This window comes from Cadophora gregata (assembly GCF_030347475.1).
Source record: "Cadophora gregata isolate MNR1 chromosome Unknown scaffold_5, whole genome shotgun sequence".
Taxonomy (NCBI): Eukaryota; Fungi; Ascomycota; class Leotiomycetes; order Helotiales; family Ploettnerulaceae; genus Cadophora; species Cadophora gregata.
This window is the reverse complement of record NW_026695928.1, coordinates 435,737-455,415: the sequence shown is the minus strand read 5'-3', so window position 1 is coordinate 455,415 and position 19,679 is coordinate 435,737. Positions and strand designations below refer to the sequence as shown.

The following is a 19,679-nucleotide window of genomic DNA, read 5'->3' as shown; positions in this document are numbered from 1 at the left end:
TGGCAGGTATATATTGAAATACTGGTAGCCTAACCGACATTCTTGATGAAAGAATTCGTTCTCAAAAGTGAGAATAATGCATGTATACGTCATGGCAATGCCGTCAAAGCCCATTGACTCTGTTTACCCCTCACCTCAGCTTTGACCCTTCGATTTGAGTTTTAGTACAACCTAGACCTCACCCTCATTACCATCATCTTCTTCTACTCTGGCTCAATTGGTACGCTCTAATACAACACTCGATGAACAACACAAACCCTCCCAAGATCATGACTTCCACCACTCTTTTCATCCGACTCACGGCATCAACCGCACCATTCCGATTTCTGGACCTCCCAGTCGAGATCCGCAACCAAACCTACCGCCTCCTCTTGACCCCATCAGTAACAACCACAACCAACACCGACGGAGACAAGATCAGATCCCTGAACCTCAGTCTAGAAACCCAGATTCTCCGTGTATGCCACAGCATCCAGAGCGAAGCCACACGTGTGCTCCGAGCCAACCTCTTCATCAAGCTCACAATCAAGGTCCTCATCCAGGAATTCGGTTTCATGCTCCATTCTGAAACAATAGCCATAGCTATACTGAAGTCAAAGCAAGCGCAGACATTCAAAGCACACGTTTTGGAACATGAGATTACTCTGCCCAAAACATTGCAAGAGCCCACCAGAGTCATCGTCATTCTGTTCAAGGATTTGAAAGAACTATGTGCTGGAATCCAACAAGCACAGTCGCCACTCACCCAACACAACGACCTAGTCTCGCACATCATCACACTGCGCGATCCATTTCCTAGGATATCGAGTCGGGAAGGGGTCGAGCCATTCCTCTCGAGGGATTTGCAAGAGACACTGCTCGCGCCATATCGAGCAGAATTCCGAGACTGTCCCTTCTTCAAGGTCAAGGGCACTGCGGACGTATCAAAAGACCTGAGACTCGCGACCGAGAAAGAGATCGTTCGACCTCTGCCCACCGATCCAGAGGGTGTCATCCGCGAGATAGAGCACCTGAAAGCAGAAGGTAACCTCTATTTCACACGAGGCGACCTCTATTTCCGCGACGGCAACGCCGGCGCAAGCGAGTACTGGAACCTCGCTCTCCAGAAAATCCACCTCGTCCTCAATTCCTCCTCTTCCCCCTACACTGAGATCAGACAGCAAGGCGGTAAAGAACTACTCAACCGCCTTGTCGCACTATCTTTCACTCTGAACTCCAACAAGGCCCAAGATTATCTCAAGTGTATGGAATGTCATGCCGACAATCAAGACCAGATGGATGCATTTGGTACGAAGCTTTCCGATTCGGTGTGGGAGGCATTTTGCACGCCGAGCAAGTATTCTGGGAGTATATGGAGGCCAACGAACGCGCAGACGGCGAAGCTGGCGTACAGAAAGGCGGTGAGGTGTCGGATTGGAGGGGAGCCATTGATGTTCTCCCAGGCCCAGGCGGCGATTCAACAGGCGTTGATTTTATTCCCTAATGATGTTGCGATCAAGAAGGAGTCAGAATTGATTGCAAAATGGGGACGTCGAATTTTTGGGCGATGAGGCACCATTTATGGGCAGTACAGGTTGACTGCCATGTATGTCTCCCTGGGCGTGGTGCTACATGCAAGAGCAGGACTCGGCTTTGCAAAATTATGACCTTGTCTGAACATTTGGATTACTGTTGTCACATTTTTTGCTTCATTCCTTTTCTGCTGTCCTACTGCGAAAGCTATAGCGACGTTACCAGCTGTACAAAGTCAACCCATGAATAAACAAAAATAGCATTTTGTCTCAGCCAGGGTTGGCGATAGAACCTCGATTCTCTGGAACTTATTTCAAATAAGCTCCATTTGCTGTCTGTTGATACCCTGGACTAGGAAATGGGAATACACGAGCATTCAGCAGCCTCCAAAATCCAACCAGTAACCATCTTAGCCCGCTATTGACCCTTTCACTTCGATCTGCCTGATGCCCCAGACTGCCGGACCTGAAGGCTTTCCCTGCACTTTAGATATTGTGTGAAAGAGAACGTTCGTCTGGTCTGAGCATTAGACCTAACAAGCCAAGCATCCACATGTGACTCGAGGATACGTTGCTTTTCGCTTAATGGCCCTTTTCTGTTTACATATTCCCAAACATGGGAGCCGAAGTCGCGACACTCGGTCGTCGGGGAACCATATGCATCAAGTCCAGAGACATAACTGAGCACGACCGTATTCTGCATGAATGTTGGAAGTTCTTTGTATCCCTTCTTCCAGCCGTCTCTGAAGAAGTCGATATTGTTTGGAAACCCGATATCTCTGGCACGCTTGAAGCGGAAATCGAATTCTTCTTCTTCGGTTCGTGATGGGCGCCACCTGAGGAGAAAATTAGCACTGATGCCAGATTTTACATGAGGGAATGTCTTCGATCTTGAGTGATTTGGTCCAGGATTTCCGTCAGCTTTCTAGCATTCGCCGTATTTTCCCACCTCTTCTTGACTTCAAGCAACTCTCTCTGTTCTTTTGATGTTGATGGCAACTTTTGCGCAGGCTCTTTCCAACCTGTAATCCTACATGCTGGATGACGCGAAATGGATCGGTCGCCGTTGATGTATTCCAACCAAGTACGCTGCCTGCCCGAAACTTTGTTCATTGATTGCCATCTCGCAATGCCTTCTTCATATCTTCTTTGCTGCTCAGTCAGACCTTCGTTCAATTCTGCTATGTAGTATCGTCGGTAGTATTCTTGGAAAGGCAGTCTATTACGGTCATGAGATGCAGCAACGAAGCTGCAGACTATTCTATCCCGAAGCTGTTTGGCAAGCTGTGAATAGCCCAGCCGGTAGGCTGCTTCGAATTCTTCGAGACTTCCTGGGAAGCCGAGAGCACAGGCATAGTTGTATCGGATAGCCACTATTGAATTTTCTGGAAAGACAGGTCTCCACCAAACATCAAGACCAGCTAATCCACGGAATAATTCTCCGTCAGACTCATTCAATACACGATTGGTAGGAAAGTCTCGATGGCAGCAAAGCTCTTCATCCAAGAGCGGCCCGACCGTCCTGATCCAGCTGGGGAAACGTTGCTGGGACGCTGAGAGTCTTGTCAATGTTTGGCTACGAATGTTGCAGCATTAGCAGAAAGGAAGATCGACTCACAGTTAGCGGTATCGAGTATTCCCTTGCCGTTTCCAATGAATAGAGCAAGTTCCCTAACCCCTCTGCCTTCCAGTCCGCCCACAAGATGTTCCGTCGAGACGGATGCGGCCATGAGAAACGTGTTTGCATTAATGTACTCGAACACTGTCGGGGACTCTACAACCTTGCAGCCGTGATTAATGAACAATGAGCGATGTTCTGCTGACATCATTGGATCCTGAGAATAAATCAAAGTCAGAGTCTCGGCACAAATAGACAAAGTGAACCAAAGATTATCCCAGCAATCAAGACGATTCACATATAGTGAAGTGCTATCAAGCCATGAAGCATCTGAAAGAGGAGTTGCGAACCTGTGGCAGTACTCACCTGCACGTAAATATTGCCCAGAACACTTGGATCGAATCTGCCGAGTTGAGCCACAACGTGCGAGAATATCAAGAATTGCGAGCACCAATCGCCAGTGCCGACGCCGAGGCAGACAAAGTTAGTAATCGGGCTGTCCTTTCGATCTTTGATGATGAAGTCAACGATTTCTTCTAGCCAAGCGGGAATTAGACTTGAAAACCATCTTCTTTTCATGTATAGCATATTTCTCTCCAATTCTGGCAAGGCAGCGATCGAGTCTTCCGGAAGTGTATCAGTCGGAGTTCTTGTTTCCAGGAATTGAAAGACGGGAGACCGATAGCCCTGTCTGATTCCTCGATCGATATCTTCATCGCTGGGGGCTGGATTAAGGATGGCTTTGGCAAATTCAACCTCTTGGTTGTCTGGGGTTGACGCTACACGGGTTTTTGATCCTGTTGACTCTGTTTCCACACAGGAGCCACCGAGGATCGCTATCAGAGGCCCTGCTTGCTGTTCCGTTGTGGAGAGAGGTTGTTGTTCTTCTTCAACAACAAACTCTTCAGCTGGAGAACATGGAGTAGACGTGGCGAGTCTCGTTTCTAGAGTCGGAAGTTGTAAACTGGAATTCGTTTGACGGTCATTCGTAAAGTCAGCCGGACTTGAAGTTCCTCTTTCTCGGCCATAAACTGGGGTCGCGTGGTGTATTTGCGCAGTATCCATTGCTTTCTTTTCTGTCTCGTGGCTTTTCCCCCTAGACTTTTTGTTGATAAATATAGTGTCGTTAAAGATATTCGGCTGTCAGTCGTCCGTAAATTACAGGCTGAACCGCACTCACAATGATGCTGTTTGTGTGGATTAATATGCCAATTACTGTCTGTCAGTGCTTGAAGATGGATGATTAGTTTATTGGCACGTCAAAAGATGTGGAGCGTGCTCCTGCCTGAACTGAAGAAGCGATATAGATTTTGGCAAGTGCTTTCGGAGACTTGCTCAAAACTTCAACAAACTTGGCGTCTGAGCATGAAAAGAACCACTAGGAGCATAGAGAACTTCTAGATAGGATTCGAAGAACATAAATATCATAAGCTTCATAACTAGAATTCAGAGCATGTGGACAGTAGGTTTAGCTATGTCAATAGCAAGCTGTTTAGAACGTGATGAGAAAGGCTGGTCTTGTCAGACCAGCGCCTCAATGATCTTGAAAAACTTTGAGTAAATGATGCAGCTTTAATTGGTCATAATCTGACATTGGATAGAACAACAACAAGAAAGCAAAGTACGGGCGACATAGGGAAGCCCATGGCGTGGAGCATCCATCAACGGACCACCAGACAAACAGCAGTCCTGCTCTGCCGGCTTCTGACTCCAGTATAAAAAAAAGTCAATCAAGTTCAAGAAGGATAGTCAATCGAAAGGTACTGAAGGTTTCCGTAATTATGGCCTAGATACAGTGTTGGTAAGGAAAGCTGGGATAATTACCTTCCTGGCAGAGAGACTGGGCCCATGGCGACGAGGTTAATTATGCCGACGAGCGATAGCTCGCATTGGATGGCATCAAATTTTTTGATAAATTAGAATATAATATACGAAAGAGTTTGACGGCTTGAAAGTAGATTGACCTTGAGAAAATGAGGAGAGGTGGTGGAAAATGAAGCGCGATTTCACGTCGTCTGGAATTGACGCGAGACCTCAGGGGTTATGTCGCGTCTCTCTGGCCCGAGTCCACACCATTCAGTCACACCTACCAGCCTTCCAGCCATTTCATTTCATACCTAGTTACAAAGCTCGCAGAACTATAAAGTTCATTGAGCTTTCCCACTACTACATGGCTCGATCTAAGTCCCAGTCTAGCTTGAACCACATCTATCCGCTGGTAGACCATGGAACCATTTCCGAAGGCTCCTCCAACCAAGATATCGACACCTATCACCGTCCCCAAGCACCTCCATAATGTCTTCAAATGAGGAACCCGAAGCACTACCAGTGGCTGCAACCTCATTCCCACAATTGTCCTTCCTCCCTGCCGAAATACGTGAAGTGATATGGCAAGCCGCAGCCTTCCCTCGCATCGTATACCTCGAAGTCATCAAGGAGCCGGAACACTACTGCTCTCGAGTCTGGTCGCAGACTTCAATTGGAGATCCTCATAGCATGGCCTTCTTCGATCTCGACCACCAATCTAAAGACGCCAGAGGGAGCGCTGCGCCAATCATGTCCGGGTTTGGCTTGCAGAGCAGGAGTGTGCCGGAACTGTTCTACGTGTGTGTGGAGTCTCATAAGATTGCCAGGACAATCTACACCAAATGCTTTGGCACGAAGACTCATCCACCTAATGCTTAGTTCAACTTTGATCTCGCCACCTTGTATCTGGAATGGGTTGTTGCAAAATCTGTAGATTACAGGCAAAGGTTTGAGTTCAAATTCTTTTTTACGCCTCATGATCTCGGCGATGATGTTAAGCTGGTCCAGAAGCTCGCACTATATGGAGGGCGATACCCAAGCAATATACACATAGTATCCTGGATCAGCGAAGTATTGAGAAGGTTTGGGAATGTCAAAAGCCTTACTATCGTCCCACCATGAATCAATGATGAGAAGAGCAGTGCTAATCTTGTCTATCTGGAGCACGCAGATGTTGTTGAGTCTCCAGAATACAAGTTTGCCTGTCTTAGTGACTCTTTACTCCATCCTATCTTCAAAAAAACATTTCCCTTTTGGCAGAAGAGGACCGAGGTCTACCCGTATGAACGTATGTGGGATACTTCCAACACATCTTAGTCTCAGCAGGGAAGCATTTACAATAGATGTGACCAGGTGGCTGAAGATACTGCCATCCAAGGCAAGCGATGGTGGGAACGGCAAGTATTGGAATTCAAGCCAATTCTGACCTCCGCATCGAGGCTCAAATTTCTCCAACGGAAGAGGGATTTTGAGAGCAACCGTGATCAGATATCACATAGAATGCTGTGGATGGTTGAAGATGAGGATTGGGGTATCCAAAAGGTGTTTAAGTTGGATGGGTGAATAGAATATCAAGTAGAGATGTGGGTCAGTTCTTGACTCTGAACAGTCAGAGGCAATGGAGACTTATCGGAGATAGGCCCATCTTACACAACGCGGGTCATAATTACATATACAATAGACAGTTAGTTACCTTTACAAGGGCAATCTACAACGACTCTCAAGATCTTACAACCTCCCATCCAGCTAGTATCTGCCTCGCTCCATGGTCCACACCACCCACATTCCACCTCGAAAAATGAAGCTAACCGACTCCTCACAAGAACGCCTCGTCTACCATACACGAGGTACGGAAGACCCAATGGGCTTCTCTGCAGCATTACTCAAATAGCCCAATTCCAGCCCTATGCAGCTCCCCGAACGCCTTGAGCTACTCAAACTCGACTACGGCGGTGTCCAATACTAACTGAGTGAGGCAATTCCCAGACCCACCAATCAACCAACCACGCCAGCACCCAGACTACCAACCAAAAACCATCAAACCCGGAACGCTAGATAATACATCGAACATCCGTTACTTCACTTCACATATCTCACCGCCCCTACTCCTACTCCTACTCCTTCACCGCATCTGTACCTGCACCTCAGACTCGTACTTCTAGTATGAGGGATTTACCTCACCACCACAAAAATCCTCACCAAGTCATTCCCACCCCGGAAATATGGAGCGGGATAGTATGCGGCTGGATGGGAAACCTGCATACAGAAAAGCCGCTAGAACTCTTGGAAATCCTTCTAGAATACCGGAAGAATACCCTCAAGTGCATGCATGCATGCATGCATGCATCCTGAATTGAACAATGCCTGTCCTGCTCGCGTGCCTGAGTGAGTACGGTTGAGTGATCAGCTTCCGAACAGCCGCACTACCCCCCAACCATCCATCCATTCGCCCATTCATCCAGTCACACATTTTCAATATCACCCAGTTCAGGCGAGTCCAGTTCAATCCAATCTCATGTACTGTAATGTAATGCAATGCAATGCAATGCAATGCAGCCCAGCAGCCTCGAGTAATGAATTCAATCCATCAATCCATCCATGATTTCATTCACAGATTAATTAGGTTAGTATGAGGGATTTCCTCTGAGGGATGTAGAGTCAGACAGGCAGACAATCAAGCCCGCTGGATGAGCCCACGTACCAAAAAACTCTTTTCTCCAAGAACCCCAAGAACCATCAAGACTTCGTTCTTTCTTTCTTCACCCCCAAAACCACCCCCCCCCCCCCCCCCCCCAAAGAAACGTAGAAAACAAACGGAACGAACGCCGCACCCGCGATCCTGTCTCGTCTTGTCCTGACCTCTCCTGTCTCTTCTGCATTGACTTACAGTACCTACCTACCTACCGACCTACCAATCCAGTAAGATCAGAACCTTCCCTCCTTCCTTCCAAAATGCCGCCCCCGGAAGAATCCTTCCATCCTTCTTTCTGCACCAAGACCACACAAGCATCTTGGGTGCGGAAGAACTCGGTCGGTCGGTCATTTATTTAGTTAGATACCTATCCTAGATACCTTGATACCTAGCAACCTCATACAGTACAGACGCGACTCGACTCAACCCAGCCAGCTCAGATACGGTATTTCCCAAGCCAGTGTTTTACCGCCCTCGGTAGCCACCACCCCAGCGCAGCCCAGCTCAAGGCTCAAGGCTCAAGGCTCAAAGCTCAAAGCAGCGGTCTGACTCTTCTCTCGCACATTCATTCAAGTGGACACACTTAATCGCATCTCTCTATTTCTGTTCTCTCTGTACCTCTTGGTAGGTATCGTACCGGACCGGCTTCCTTCTCGCTCGGTTCGCCTGCCTTCTTCCTTCTCATCTTCCCATCTTTCCAATTAAGCTATCTCGTCTCGTCTCGTCTCGCAAAGAGCAGGACGAGAAATGTGGGAATGTGTAGCAAGACCCTCCCGTCACCTTCCTCCCCCCCCCCCCCCCCCCCCCCCCCCCCCCCCCCTCTCCGAAGAAAGTGGAGAAGGAAGAGAGCTCGAGTCAAACTCGAGCTCGTGTGGATACCTACCTACCTACCTATCTCATGCACGCACACACGCACGTAATTCACACACACGGCCGATTACCGAAGGCGGTGAGAAAGAAGTAACCTTAAGGGTCTTTTTTTTTGTGGGAGCAGGACTTGGAATTGGGAATTGGGAATTTTTATTCTTATGGATGAGTGGAGAGGAAGTGGATTGAGGGGGGAGTAGGGAATGGGCAACATTCATTTTAATTACTTGGCCGAGATTTGAGATCAATCGAAATTTGTCATGTACGATGGTGGGGTTGCTTGCTTGCTTGTGGGTGGGTAGATTATTTCACGATCGATGGACGGGAGTTGAGTTGAAAAGGGGGGGGGGGGGGGCGGGCATATATTTTTTTGCGGGTTTTTTTGAGAGATTTGATTGAATCCGTATGTGCGTTTGTGGAGAGGGGCGACGGAAATTGAGATTTGCGATCTGGGTTTTCTCTGGGAGTGGAGGATAGTGGAGTGGAGTGGAGTGTTGACATGCAGGTACGGACGGTGAACGTACGGAGTATGGTGGAGTTCAATCGGTTGCCAGGGAGATGAAGAAAAGAAAAAAAAAATGATTTCGAGCTTCAAACCTATGATTGTTGAAGAGAGGGAGAGGGACAGGGAGAGAGAAGAGAGGGATGAAATAATTGAAGCTGGAGCAAGTATCACAAGTAGATCAAATCACTTAATTCACATAGCAAAAGCGATTTGGCACAAATCAGATAATTAACATAGAAAAATTTATTTGTTTGTGGTATCAACCCTGACACCATTACCCTGAAATCTAGACAACAACATATATGTCAAAAGGAGTTAATTACACACTAAAAATCGCACATTTCAGACATACAACAAGAAAACCCAGCAAAAAACATGTTATCCAAATCGAACACGTTTCAATTCAAACACACCTCGCCAAAACTGCCCAAATGCAACATCAGCTCCGTATCCAATCAGAGACGTTAGTGACTGGTAGGGAGTATATCTGTGCTGCAGATGGTGATGGCGAGATGCGATGAGAAGAGGGTGGGAAGTCTAGTCGTCCTCCTCGGCCTCGGTAGCCTTGGGGGCAAGGTGCCATCTGTTGTTTCCGAACTCGTCCTTCTCGTGGGCAATAGCGACCTTTGACAAGTGGGAGAGGATGTTCTCCATCTGGGTATCGGCGCGGCTGCGCTTGGCGCGGCCGAGGTTGTCGAGCCACGACATGCGGTTCATGAGGTAGTAGACGATGGCGATGACGATGGAGACTCCGATGGAGTAGCCCCAGACGATGACGACGGTGACGATGGAGGTGCGGCCGTCGGTGGAGAGGAGTCTGTTGACGGTGACGGGGTCGGAGGGCTCGCCGGCGCCGCCGGTCAACCAGCCGAAGACGGTGAAGAGGGTGGAGAGGACGTCGACACCGAAGATGGCGCCGATGAGTTGCCAGGATGGCCAGGTCTCGCCTCCACGGGTGACGAAGATGAGCCAGTTCTCAGTGAGGGAGACCTCAAGGAAGAGTATACCTTGGATGGAGCCGAAGTTGTTGATGATACCTCCGTTTGGCATGAACATGGCACCGCGGATGACCCAGGTACCGAGGGCAAGGAGTATACCGAGAACGACGGAGATGATCCAGATCTTTGGTAGTTGCCACTCGACTGGGCGTTGCTCGAAGTGTGCGTTATCGTAGGCGACGGCAATGGTGGCAAGATCGGCGAAGAGGGCGAGGAAGACAATGAGCTCAGCGCGGATGGTCTCGTTGATGATGATCATGGACGTGACAAGGTAGATCTCCAAGTGCAAGCAGAGGGCGATACGGTATTGGATATATGCCTTCATACGTTGGAAAATTTGACGGGCGATCTTGATGGCAGAGACAATGGTGGAGAGACCTGGGGCGAGGAAGACAATATCGGCGGCGGCTTGAGCGGCTTCAGTAGCACCCTCGACGGCGATACCACAGTCGGACTTCTTGAGAGATGGGGCATCGTTGACACCGTCACCAGTCATGGCAGTCAAATGTCCACGTTGTTGCAACATCTCGACGACCTGGTACTTGTGCTCGGGGAAGACCTCAGCGAAACCATCAGCCTTCTCAACGAGATCGTGCTGAGTAGTACCGGAGAGACCACCGTGGATGAGACGCTCAGAGTTGTAGACCTTGGTACCGAGAGCCAACATCTTGCAAGTCTCCTTGGCAATAGCAATAGCATCACCAGTAAGCATCTTAACAGAGAGACCGAGAACTTGAGCTTCAGCGATAGTAGAGGCGGTATCCTCACGGGGAGGGTCGAACATGGGCAACATGCCGAGCAATTGCCAGTCTCCATCACCTTCTTGAACGGCAACACCGAGGGAGCGGAAACCACGACGAGCGAACTCGGTAGTCTTGGCCTTGTACAAATCGGAATCTTCCTTGGAGCAGTTGGACAGGTTCAGGATAGCCTTGGGGGCACCCTTTGCGCAAGTGTAGCGGACACCATCCTTGATGACAATAGCAGTGATACGCTTGGAGACAGGGTCGAAAGGAGTGAATTTCTCGGTCTTCCAGCCTTGGGAGAGGATCTCCTTGGCTCTTGGGTAACGCTTGAGGGTGAGAATTGTGACTTTATCAATTGGGTCGAGGGACTTGACGTTGTGGGAAGAAGCGAGAGCGGCAACAGCCATCATCCAGTTGACATCGACGCCATCGGCAACGAATGGTTCACGGATGGAGAGTTGATTGGCAGTGAGCGTACCGGTCTTGTCGGAGCAGAGAACATCGACACCCTGAATTGTTTGTTAGTTTTTGTTTTCTGCACATGCTATTGGTATGGGAGCTCATAGGCCGGGCAGTCTGGATGCAAGCTTCACAGTAATCCAATGTGGAGTAGGCGGGATATAGAGGATGTCGGATATGCCAAATCCAGCCAATAGTGACTGGCGAGGCTGCATGACCAAGCGACCCGTCACAGCACTAACTGCAGACCACATGCAACACCAAAAACGTGCAAATGAGGGGGAATGAATAAACTTACTGCGAGGGATTCAATGGCAGTGAGCTTCTGCACAATGGCCTTCTCCTTGGCGAGGTAAGCAGCACCGACAGCGAGAGTGGTGGTGGTGACGACTGGGAGACCGACGGGAACACCGACGATCAACAAGATAAGAGCGTAATGGAGCAAGTTGTTGGAGCTGTCCTCAGGAGTAGCGATTTGCAAGTGGTGGAAGAAACCTCCAATCCAGGCAGCGAGAATCCAGCCGACGACCAAAACCAAAAGCGACGTGCCGATAGAGTTCATGATAGCCTTGAAATGACCCTGATCCTTGGCACCAGAGACCAAAGAAGCAGTGCGACCGACGAAGGAAGTCTTAGCAGAGTGGGTGATGATGGCGTATGCCTTTCCACGCTTGCAACCAGTAGTATAGTAGATGACATCGGCGACGTACTTGTCGACAGCGAGGGACTCTCCAGTCATGGCAGATTGATCGATGGCGAGAAGAGCGTATCCCGATCCGTGCTTGTGTTCCAGCTCATCATCATCCTCGCCCTTTTCAGCAGCAGACTCACCAGCCTGAGCTTCCAATTCGCGTTGATATTCTGCCCAACCGTTGGGGTTGTCGTAGGCCGAGATAATTCGTGCATCACCGGGAACGACTTGACCATCTTCGATGATGATCTGTAATAAAATTGTTAGAATTGCCAATTGGGTGCAGAGCGATCAATTGATTGCAGTGATCGAGTGTGAGACTTACAATATCACCGGGAACCAATTCACGAGCCTTGATCTCCTCCTCAACACCATTACGGACGACAGTTGTGCGCATGGCGATATCACCCTTCAAACTGGCGACGACATCGGCAGCTTGCTTTTCCTGATACCAACCGACAACAGCATTAAGCAACAGAATACCGATAATAACACCGAGATCGATCCATTGACGCAGACCAGCCGCGAGCAGGACAGCGATTTCCATTACTAGGGATTGTTAGGTGGCTGTTCTCACTGCTCGATGCGCGTCAATTGAAGCTTACCATAGAGAATGGGCCCGGTGAAGAAACCCAGGAACTTGAGAAACAAGTTCTCCTTCTCCGTGGTCAATTCGTTCCATCCAGTCTTCCTTCGTCTCTGCTCGACCTCGGCTGTCGTCAAACCGGCCTTCCAGTTGGTTTGCATCCACTCCTCGGGAGCTTCGAAGCTGCCATCGGCACCGGGCACCAACTTGGTCTTCTTGCCGAACTGATACCACTTCTTCTTGGGAGTGTCGTCGTAGATGGAGCCAGCGACGGAAGCCCGGCGGCCATCTCTGTAGTTGGAGATGTACTTCACGAGGTTACCGTACTCGCCCAAATCGCCGCCGTCGTTGGGTTGAGCATCGCGTCGGAGCTCTTTTTCGGCTTCGCCGTTTCCAATGTCCTGATGAGGAGCCATTGCGATGGGAGGAAGAGGGGAGATGGGAGGGACGACAGCTCAAAGAAGAAGACCACAGCACGGCACCTGCACAAAGACGAGAGAAAAAAGGATTGGAAGGAAAGTTGTGCTCGGGGGGTGGGAGCTCTATTTAATCTAAGGCTCGCGACGGGCTGGCAGGATCAACAGCTAAGTCTTTCCGGTTTAGCGACATCGGTTTTGACGGCCATTGCGGGAGTCAAGCTGTAACGGCGTCACTCTCGCTCGGACTTGACGGCATCTGGCTTTTTTCAGGATGGCCATTGACCAGGTGTAGGGTGGATTTCTAGCTAGGGTTTTGGCTGGAGGTGGCTACTACTACTGGGCCTGGGGCCCTGGGGGGTCATTGGGACGACCGTGGGATGGAGGGGTGTGGTAGGTAGGGTAGGTAGGGTAGGTAGTGGGCATTCTAGGTGTGGATGTGGACTAAGTACTACTGACTGGTCTTTGCTTTGGGCTTGAGTGAGGCATTTTGGCACTTTGGCAGCAGCACAGGCAGGTAGGCGAGCCAGCAAGCGGGTGGGCGCAAAACATCCATACCGTACCCATACCTAGCAAGTAGCAAGCAAGCAGGCGGCTTTACCCATTTGCAGGCCAGCGAGCTAGCAAGCTAGGCGTGGAGCAAGCAACAGTGCACGGTGCAAAGCAAATCAAAACAATCATTTCGAATTGGCGCGTTAGTGGGGGTAAGTGATAAACAACCAGAGTGGCAGAATGGAGAAACACACGGAAAACAGAGACAAGCCTGAGTCGCTTGGCCCTTGGCTGGTATGGAGTAGGGGTAGGGGTACGGTAGGTAGTGTGGGCACAGTAGGGATGAAGGCGTCGGGGGCTTTGTAGGGGGAACTGTAGGGATCACAGCCAACACATACAGATTGTGCTGTGGGTTGGAGGAGTCAGTGGTGTGTCCGCCATGGGGGGCACGCAAGAGTATTGCGGCGAAATTTCCCCAGTGGACTCCTTGTGGAGTGCCTGGCGCGCCTGGAAGCACCACGACTGGCTTGGAATGTAAACTCAACTGTGGATGTTTGGATGGATGAACAGGAGATTTGATAGCGAGAATGAGGTATGATAACAATCACAATAAGAATGGGGTTAGATACGGGATGGATCGTGTGCCAACATTGACGCAAGAAGAGATACTTTGGAAAAGGGACAGGCAAATCGTGGGGGTATGAGGTAAGAGAGTAGAAAGAAAGTAACTGATAGTGCAGCAAAGCTGCTCTGGAGTGCTCTGGATGCACGCTCCAGAAGCTGGACAGTCCACTGAAAGAACAATATAGTGCCCCAAGACTGCTGAAAATCTGGCTGAGGTCCACTGAATGCCTGGACTGCAGGCCATGACTTAGCCTACATACATTCAAATGCCACGGACAGAGCTTGAACCGAATGCACCCCGTACTGAAGCAGCTAGCTCGCTACGTAGGAGGAAATCTACAGTCATCCTCATCAAGCAACCTAATCGAGACGACAGATCTGTTGACTAAACACACTCATCCTGCACAGTCTGCACCGAGTCTCGGAATAGCATCATAACAGCCGCAACAGCCAGCACTGAACACGCTGACTGTGCAACACCTGGATGCTCGATGCCATCACTTGTCTAGGTCAAAATACGACCATGATGCAATACCGACGTCCGTAGCCCGTCAAAAGCCCACACCCACCATTCCGCCTTACTAACACGCCGGCGACCGTAGTTTCCCCTGCACACCAGCAGGGAACAGCAGCGTAAGATGACGGAGAGGCAATGGGGGTGATCCCAGCCGGTAGCCTGGATAGTCCCATTCAGTCCGATGCCCACCAATCAGGAGTTACGGGCTCAACCAGGGCTATCCATGGCTGGTGGTCCACTGGCGCACGACTCGAGAGTTGACGAGGCGAACGGTGCGGTGCTGTGCTGGGCTGGGCGAGATACTCCCGAGCGTGCAATTGGCCAATGGCGGCTCGCTGAAATTTATCTCTTGCGCTCGCTGCTCTGACGGATGGAACTCTGTTTCCTCTTCTGACATGCCCTGAACCTGGTCGGGGAGAGAGAAAGAGAGATGTTTCCCGTATAAGCGCCATGCCGCTTGTACCGTAGTGCGGGCCGTGGTCGAAGTGTAGGGCAGGGCAGGGCAGGCCAGGGCAGCAGGGCACAACAACGGAAGAACTGCGCTGCATGTGGGATGGCTGTTGGCTGTTGGGAGTTTTGTGTGAGATATGAGGGACTGTTGTGCTGTTGTGGTAATGAGAGTGAAGGTGGCTTGTGGTCGCCGTATTGTGCTGCACTCTCGTCTGGGCAAGATGCAGCACGCCATACAAAATCTCCGTGCTGTAGCTTTGAGACCTGTGGATGATCAGATACCTGACCTAACCGTCTGCCTGTAGATTTTCAACCGTGCTTGCAAGTCTCCATATAAGGAGAGGTTCAAAGCTTCACTTGCTTGCTTCACGGCTTTACTCATCCATCGATCATGTCCCATCAGCTCCATCAGCCTCAACAGCGCCAGCGTACCTCGGTCTGAACCGGAAATGGAGTCTCCAATCTTCGACGTCGACTCGACTCCCCTGTGGACACCGTAATTCTACTCTGCGTGTCTAGCTCGGCTCACACGGCTGCTTGCAGCAACAATACTCGACCCGTCACGGTATATACACCCCGAAGCAGACTAGACCGCTGAGTCGCATGAGCGAGTGTCCAGTGCGCTATTGGCACAAAAGGGAATTGGCATCCCGATATGGCTTCAACTGGCCTATCTGGTGGACCTGATGTGATATGACTTGTATGCACTGGAGAGCAGCAATATTACTTCAACAACAAGACACGACAGAAGAAGAGCAGCAAACAAACAGACAGGATGGGCATGATAGGCAGGACAAGCGGCGGCTTGCTTTTTGCACCCATCGCCTCCAGTTCTTATTTCGATTTCTGTTAGCAAATGCCAAACTAACATTATTGGGTGGTCTGGTCTAATCTTCGCTATCACTGCTCGCAGATTCGCTGAAATTGTCGATAGATGGATGCATGCGGCGGCAGCAGAGGCACATGGGCGCCCATCATTCCTCCTCTGTTGCTGCTACCTACTTCCTGCTATGATTGTATCTCTGCTCACCGTAGCACCAGATGGACAAAGAAAGTGTGATGGGGAGAGACATCCAACAACCAACGCCGTAGCAAGCTCACGCCTCACCATCTTGCATACCCCACCTGCTAACGCGAGTCAGCTAGGCTGGGCGGTCTGGAGAGGGCCTCGAAAGCTTAGCAGCCCCCCGAATCCCCGATTGACGTTTGAGCTAACGCCGTACGGAGGTGCACTGCGCTGCAGACTGTGCAGCTCCGTAGTAGTTTTGTTTTGTTTCCCCCTCCTCTGCAGCCAAGCAAAGCTCTGGGAGAGCTTCACGAGCTCAAGCTCTCAGGTTGTTTTGGAGCTGGTGTGTGCCCTCGTTGCCCCAGGCTGGGTCCAGGCGAAGCCCTATGCAAGCCTCTTCAGTGGGCTCACTTCAGGCCATGTGTACCTAAATACCAGCAGCGTCTCCAGCGTGTTCTTTGTCGCCGTGGCATGCTGCAAACCCCTCCCTGTGGCTTCAACTGGACCGGCCTGATGCAGCCCTCACACGCCACATGGATCTTCCGTCTGCAGCTGCAACAGTACTGTACAGCATCGCAGCAAATCTTCTTCATCGCTTTCATCTGCCCTGCCCTGCCCATCTGCGTCCTCCACGTCCGTCCAAATCTGCATGCGGGCGCCCATCTACAGAATCTGCGCGGAAGTTTTGTGCCGACTAGCGGGATGGGGATGGGGAGGGGGGGGGGGGGGGGGGGGGGGGGGGGCGGTAAAACTGTATCTTTACTAACCCTGTCAAACTTTCGCTTCTCCAGTAAGGTTATTTGTATCATTAATCGTATTCAGCATTACTGTATTGCTTATCTCTCTCGCGCGCGCGCACACCTGTCAACTTACCAAAAGCACTTTCTCTGCCCCCCCCCCCCCCCCCCCCCCCCCCGGCTTGCCTCAATCCAGTCTGCCGTGAACACTCTTCCGCACGTATGATGAAGTTCTCTTCAAAACTACTATATCTCTCCGGTGCTTCCGACATTTCCTATTACCTTACACCGACTGCCCGACAGGACCGATGGATGGGACATCACCCACTCGCCTACATCCATCCACCCGCAAATTTCTATGCGGCATTTAAATCCTCGGCTCGGTCACGTGAGTGGTGTCCAATGTCCCTGGTCTCGCTCACTCCGAACCGTACGAGTATGGTGTTTCGCGCCTGCCTTCACCCGTCAGTGTCGGCATCGGCGTCTGCTATTTCCTCGCTACGATCTTTTCCTTGGTGCAGTAGTACAGTACAGTAGTAGTGAGATAATACTGAAGATCTGATCTTCTCTTCCTTTTCGCCAGGGTCCTTTCCTGACCGCCACGACACGACACGAGCCCAATTTTGGGGGTCGGGGCTCTGGGGCAACGAAGATGAGAAAAGACGGAGGAGGGGTTTGTTTCAACTGATCGATTCGACAACAATAAAACACTCATCCCTTCTTGGCAGGCACAGACTCCGTTTCTTGTTCCTTCTATTTTCTTCGAGAAGCCCCGGTGACGAGACGAAAAAGCCCTTCTCGGTAGTTCGTTAGCCTTATCGAGTTTTGGAAGAGTGCCATGCTGTTGTGTGTCGCAATGCCTGAGTCAGCTAACACCTACTCACCATAACAATAACATCTGGAATGTAACCCGTTGCCAACAGCGACCGACGGGTCCGGCGCCACTTACGCTTGTGTACAAATTTCCTTTCTTCAAGAATTCATAAAAATCCATATTCGAATTATGAAAGCAACGGTCAAAGCCAGCGGGCTGAATCCCGCGTTTTGTTTGCACGTTTCCCTCTCCCTCGCCTACGAAATTCCGTCCAAACAAAAAAGCCCCCCGTCCCAGTCCCAGTCCCAGTCCCCGTCCCCGTCCCCATCCCCATCCCCTTCCGCTTCCCTCCCCTGCCCTGCCCCAGCAACGCAAATCACCACCCAAAAAGCAAAGTCAGGCAGGGCAGTCAGCAAAGCCAAAGCCAGACCAGCGAGCAGCACCTCGAGCAAGCACCAGGGCTCCACCACACAGCACCCCCCAACTCCCGAACCGCAGATCTCGAGCAGCGGGCCAGTTTCAAAACAATGCAGAAATTTTTTTCTCCTGCCCTGCCCTGCCCTGCCCTGCCCTGCACCGTGCATCCATCCATCGATCACAACAAAGACAAGACAGCCAGACAGCCCGCCCAGCGAGCCCGGCTGGCTGGCTGCTGCAAGATAATTTTGAGGGAGAGTTCGAACCCTTTCAATGATGCAGTCTGAAGTTTTCCAATCTTTCTGTGCAATGATAATGTCGCACCGCACCGCACGCAAGATGTCCCGTCGAGTCCAAGCAATGCCCCAGCTCCAAAGGTCCAAAGTTCCAAACCCGCAATCACCCTACTGTACTCTACGGTACCTGTAGGTACGGCTTCACCGTTCCGTTTGGGGACTCCAGGTTGGTTCCGAGGCATTTTCACAGATTTTTGGGTGATTTGATAGGATGGACAGAAGGGAAGGGGGGATAAATTCCCAAAAATGCACTTCTATGATTTTCCCCATATTTATTTGCATGTCTTGTCAGGTTCTTGTCAGGGTCTCGTCCCTTGTTATTTTCTTCGCTTATCGCTGGGATTCCCCGAATCTCTCCAGTTATTCTTCCATACCTTACAGCCTACAGACAGGTTACCTACGTTATTATTTGGCTTACAGTACAGGCTGGAGAGCAGCCGACCCAATACAGGACAGACGAACAGACGGACAGAAAAGGCAGGAACTCTTCTGACCATACTGTGCCGTGAGGTAGGTAAATTTACGAGCGAGTAGGTAAGATAGGTAGGTAATAAGGTAACCTGCCAATGCCCAGGCCGAAGCACTGCTTTCAGGCTGCTTTGTATACATCCTCGATCTTTGTATGGTGTTACCGTATTATTGCCCATGTGATGTTCGTCGCGCACGTAAAAGGTAAGGTAACAAACAGAGCCAGCCAGCCAAGATGAAGATCCAGATCAGAAAATCCGATCTCAGATCGATTATTTAATCAATCATCTCCTTTCCTGACCCATCTAGATCGCAAGTCGCCTACCTTTTTTTTTTTTTTTTTTGATTACTTTTCCATGCGCTGTCAATTCAGCAATCTCGAATCTGCTGCTCGTACTGTACAGTACGTACGTACAGCACACTCATCGCATCCACTTACTCCCTCACGAGATCAAATGTCGGTCCCCTCGGTTCGGCCCATAATTTCCTACCTTACTGTGCTGTGGTAAGTTAAGGCGCTCGTACATAGATTGAAGTACCTGGACCTTATGACGGCATACCGCCCGAGATATATCCAGTTCATCCATCCTCTTTCCGCCTGAGAGGGGCTGTTGGGGGCACGAGCGAGCAAACGAACGAACCTATACGAGAGCCGCGATATATGTACGAATTTCCTTTCCAGTAGACCAGACATCCACATCCACATCCACAGCAATCGAATCCACCTTCTCTCCGGACGGAGGGGAGGGGAGGGAACTGCATCTGCGTGTTGCGGCCCCACATATATAAAATTGTACATAATGTACATATATAAATATGCAAATAATAATGTGGAGGTTCAAGAAGAGGAGCCTCTTCAAGGTTTCGACCAACCAAGATAATCCCGCAAAACAGACTTTTTTTCCCTTCAAGCTCAGTACAGTAGTGCAGGGGCACACACACCAGACCAAAAAATTCCCGCTG

At 50.3% G+C, this 19,679-nt stretch overlaps 5 protein-coding genes across 6 annotated transcripts; 3 read left to right on the top strand and 2 right to left on the bottom strand.

Moving 5' to 3' along the window:
- Positions 1–69: 69 nt before the first annotated feature.
- ONS95_010949 (uncharacterized protein) lies at positions 70–1,550 on the top strand (the record flags this gene model as incomplete). The annotated part of the gene is made up of 1 exon (XM_058504538.1): positions 70–1,550. The coding sequence occupies exon 1, from the start codon at positions 243–245 to the stop codon at positions 1,548–1,550; it is 1,308 nt and encodes a 435-aa protein (XP_058359094.1). The 5' UTR covers positions 70–242.
- Positions 1,551–1,702: 152 nt separating this feature from the next.
- On the bottom strand, positions 1,703–4,194 carry ONS95_010948 (uncharacterized protein; the record flags this gene model as incomplete). Its single annotated transcript, XM_058504537.1, has 4 exons — positions 1,703–2,347; positions 2,383–3,064; positions 3,130–3,346; positions 3,496–4,194. The coding sequence occupies 4 exons, from the start codon at positions 4,192–4,194 to the stop codon at positions 1,942–1,944; spliced, it is 2,004 nt and encodes a 667-aa protein (XP_058359093.1). The 3' UTR covers positions 1,703–1,941.
- A 1,230-nt stretch (positions 4,195–5,424) lies between these two features.
- ONS95_010947 (uncharacterized protein) lies at positions 5,425–5,814 on the top strand (the record flags this gene model as incomplete). The annotated part of the gene is made up of 1 exon (XM_058504536.1): positions 5,425–5,814. One exon carries the CDS (start codon positions 5,425–5,427, stop codon positions 5,812–5,814), a length of 390 nt encoding a protein of 129 aa, XP_058359092.1.
- A 3,669-nt stretch (positions 5,815–9,483) lies between these two features.
- ONS95_010946 (uncharacterized protein) lies at positions 9,484–12,977 on the bottom strand. 2 transcript variants are annotated; one of them, XM_058504534.1, is made up of 3 exons: positions 12,219–12,977; positions 11,501–12,142; positions 9,484–11,252 (listed from the first exon to the last, which is right to left on the bottom strand). In XM_058504534.1, exons 1-3 carry the CDS (start codon positions 12,438–12,440, stop codon positions 9,537–9,539), a joined length of 2,580 nt encoding a protein of 859 aa, XP_058359090.1. In that variant the 5' UTR covers positions 12,441–12,977; the 3' UTR covers positions 9,484–9,536. The 2 variants fall into 2 exon arrangements, with proteins under 2 accessions (XP_058359090.1, XP_058359091.1); XM_058504535.1 differs by having other exon boundaries at positions 11,501–12,442; positions 12,499–12,977.
- Positions 12,978–15,916: 2,939 nt separating this feature from the next.
- Positions 15,917–16,498, top strand: ONS95_010945 (uncharacterized protein; the record flags this gene model as incomplete). Its single annotated transcript, XM_058504533.1, has 1 exon — positions 15,917–16,498. The coding sequence occupies one exon, from the start codon at positions 15,917–15,919 to the stop codon at positions 16,496–16,498; it is 582 nt and encodes a 193-aa protein (XP_058359089.1).
- Positions 16,499–19,679: the final 3,181 nt, after the last annotated feature.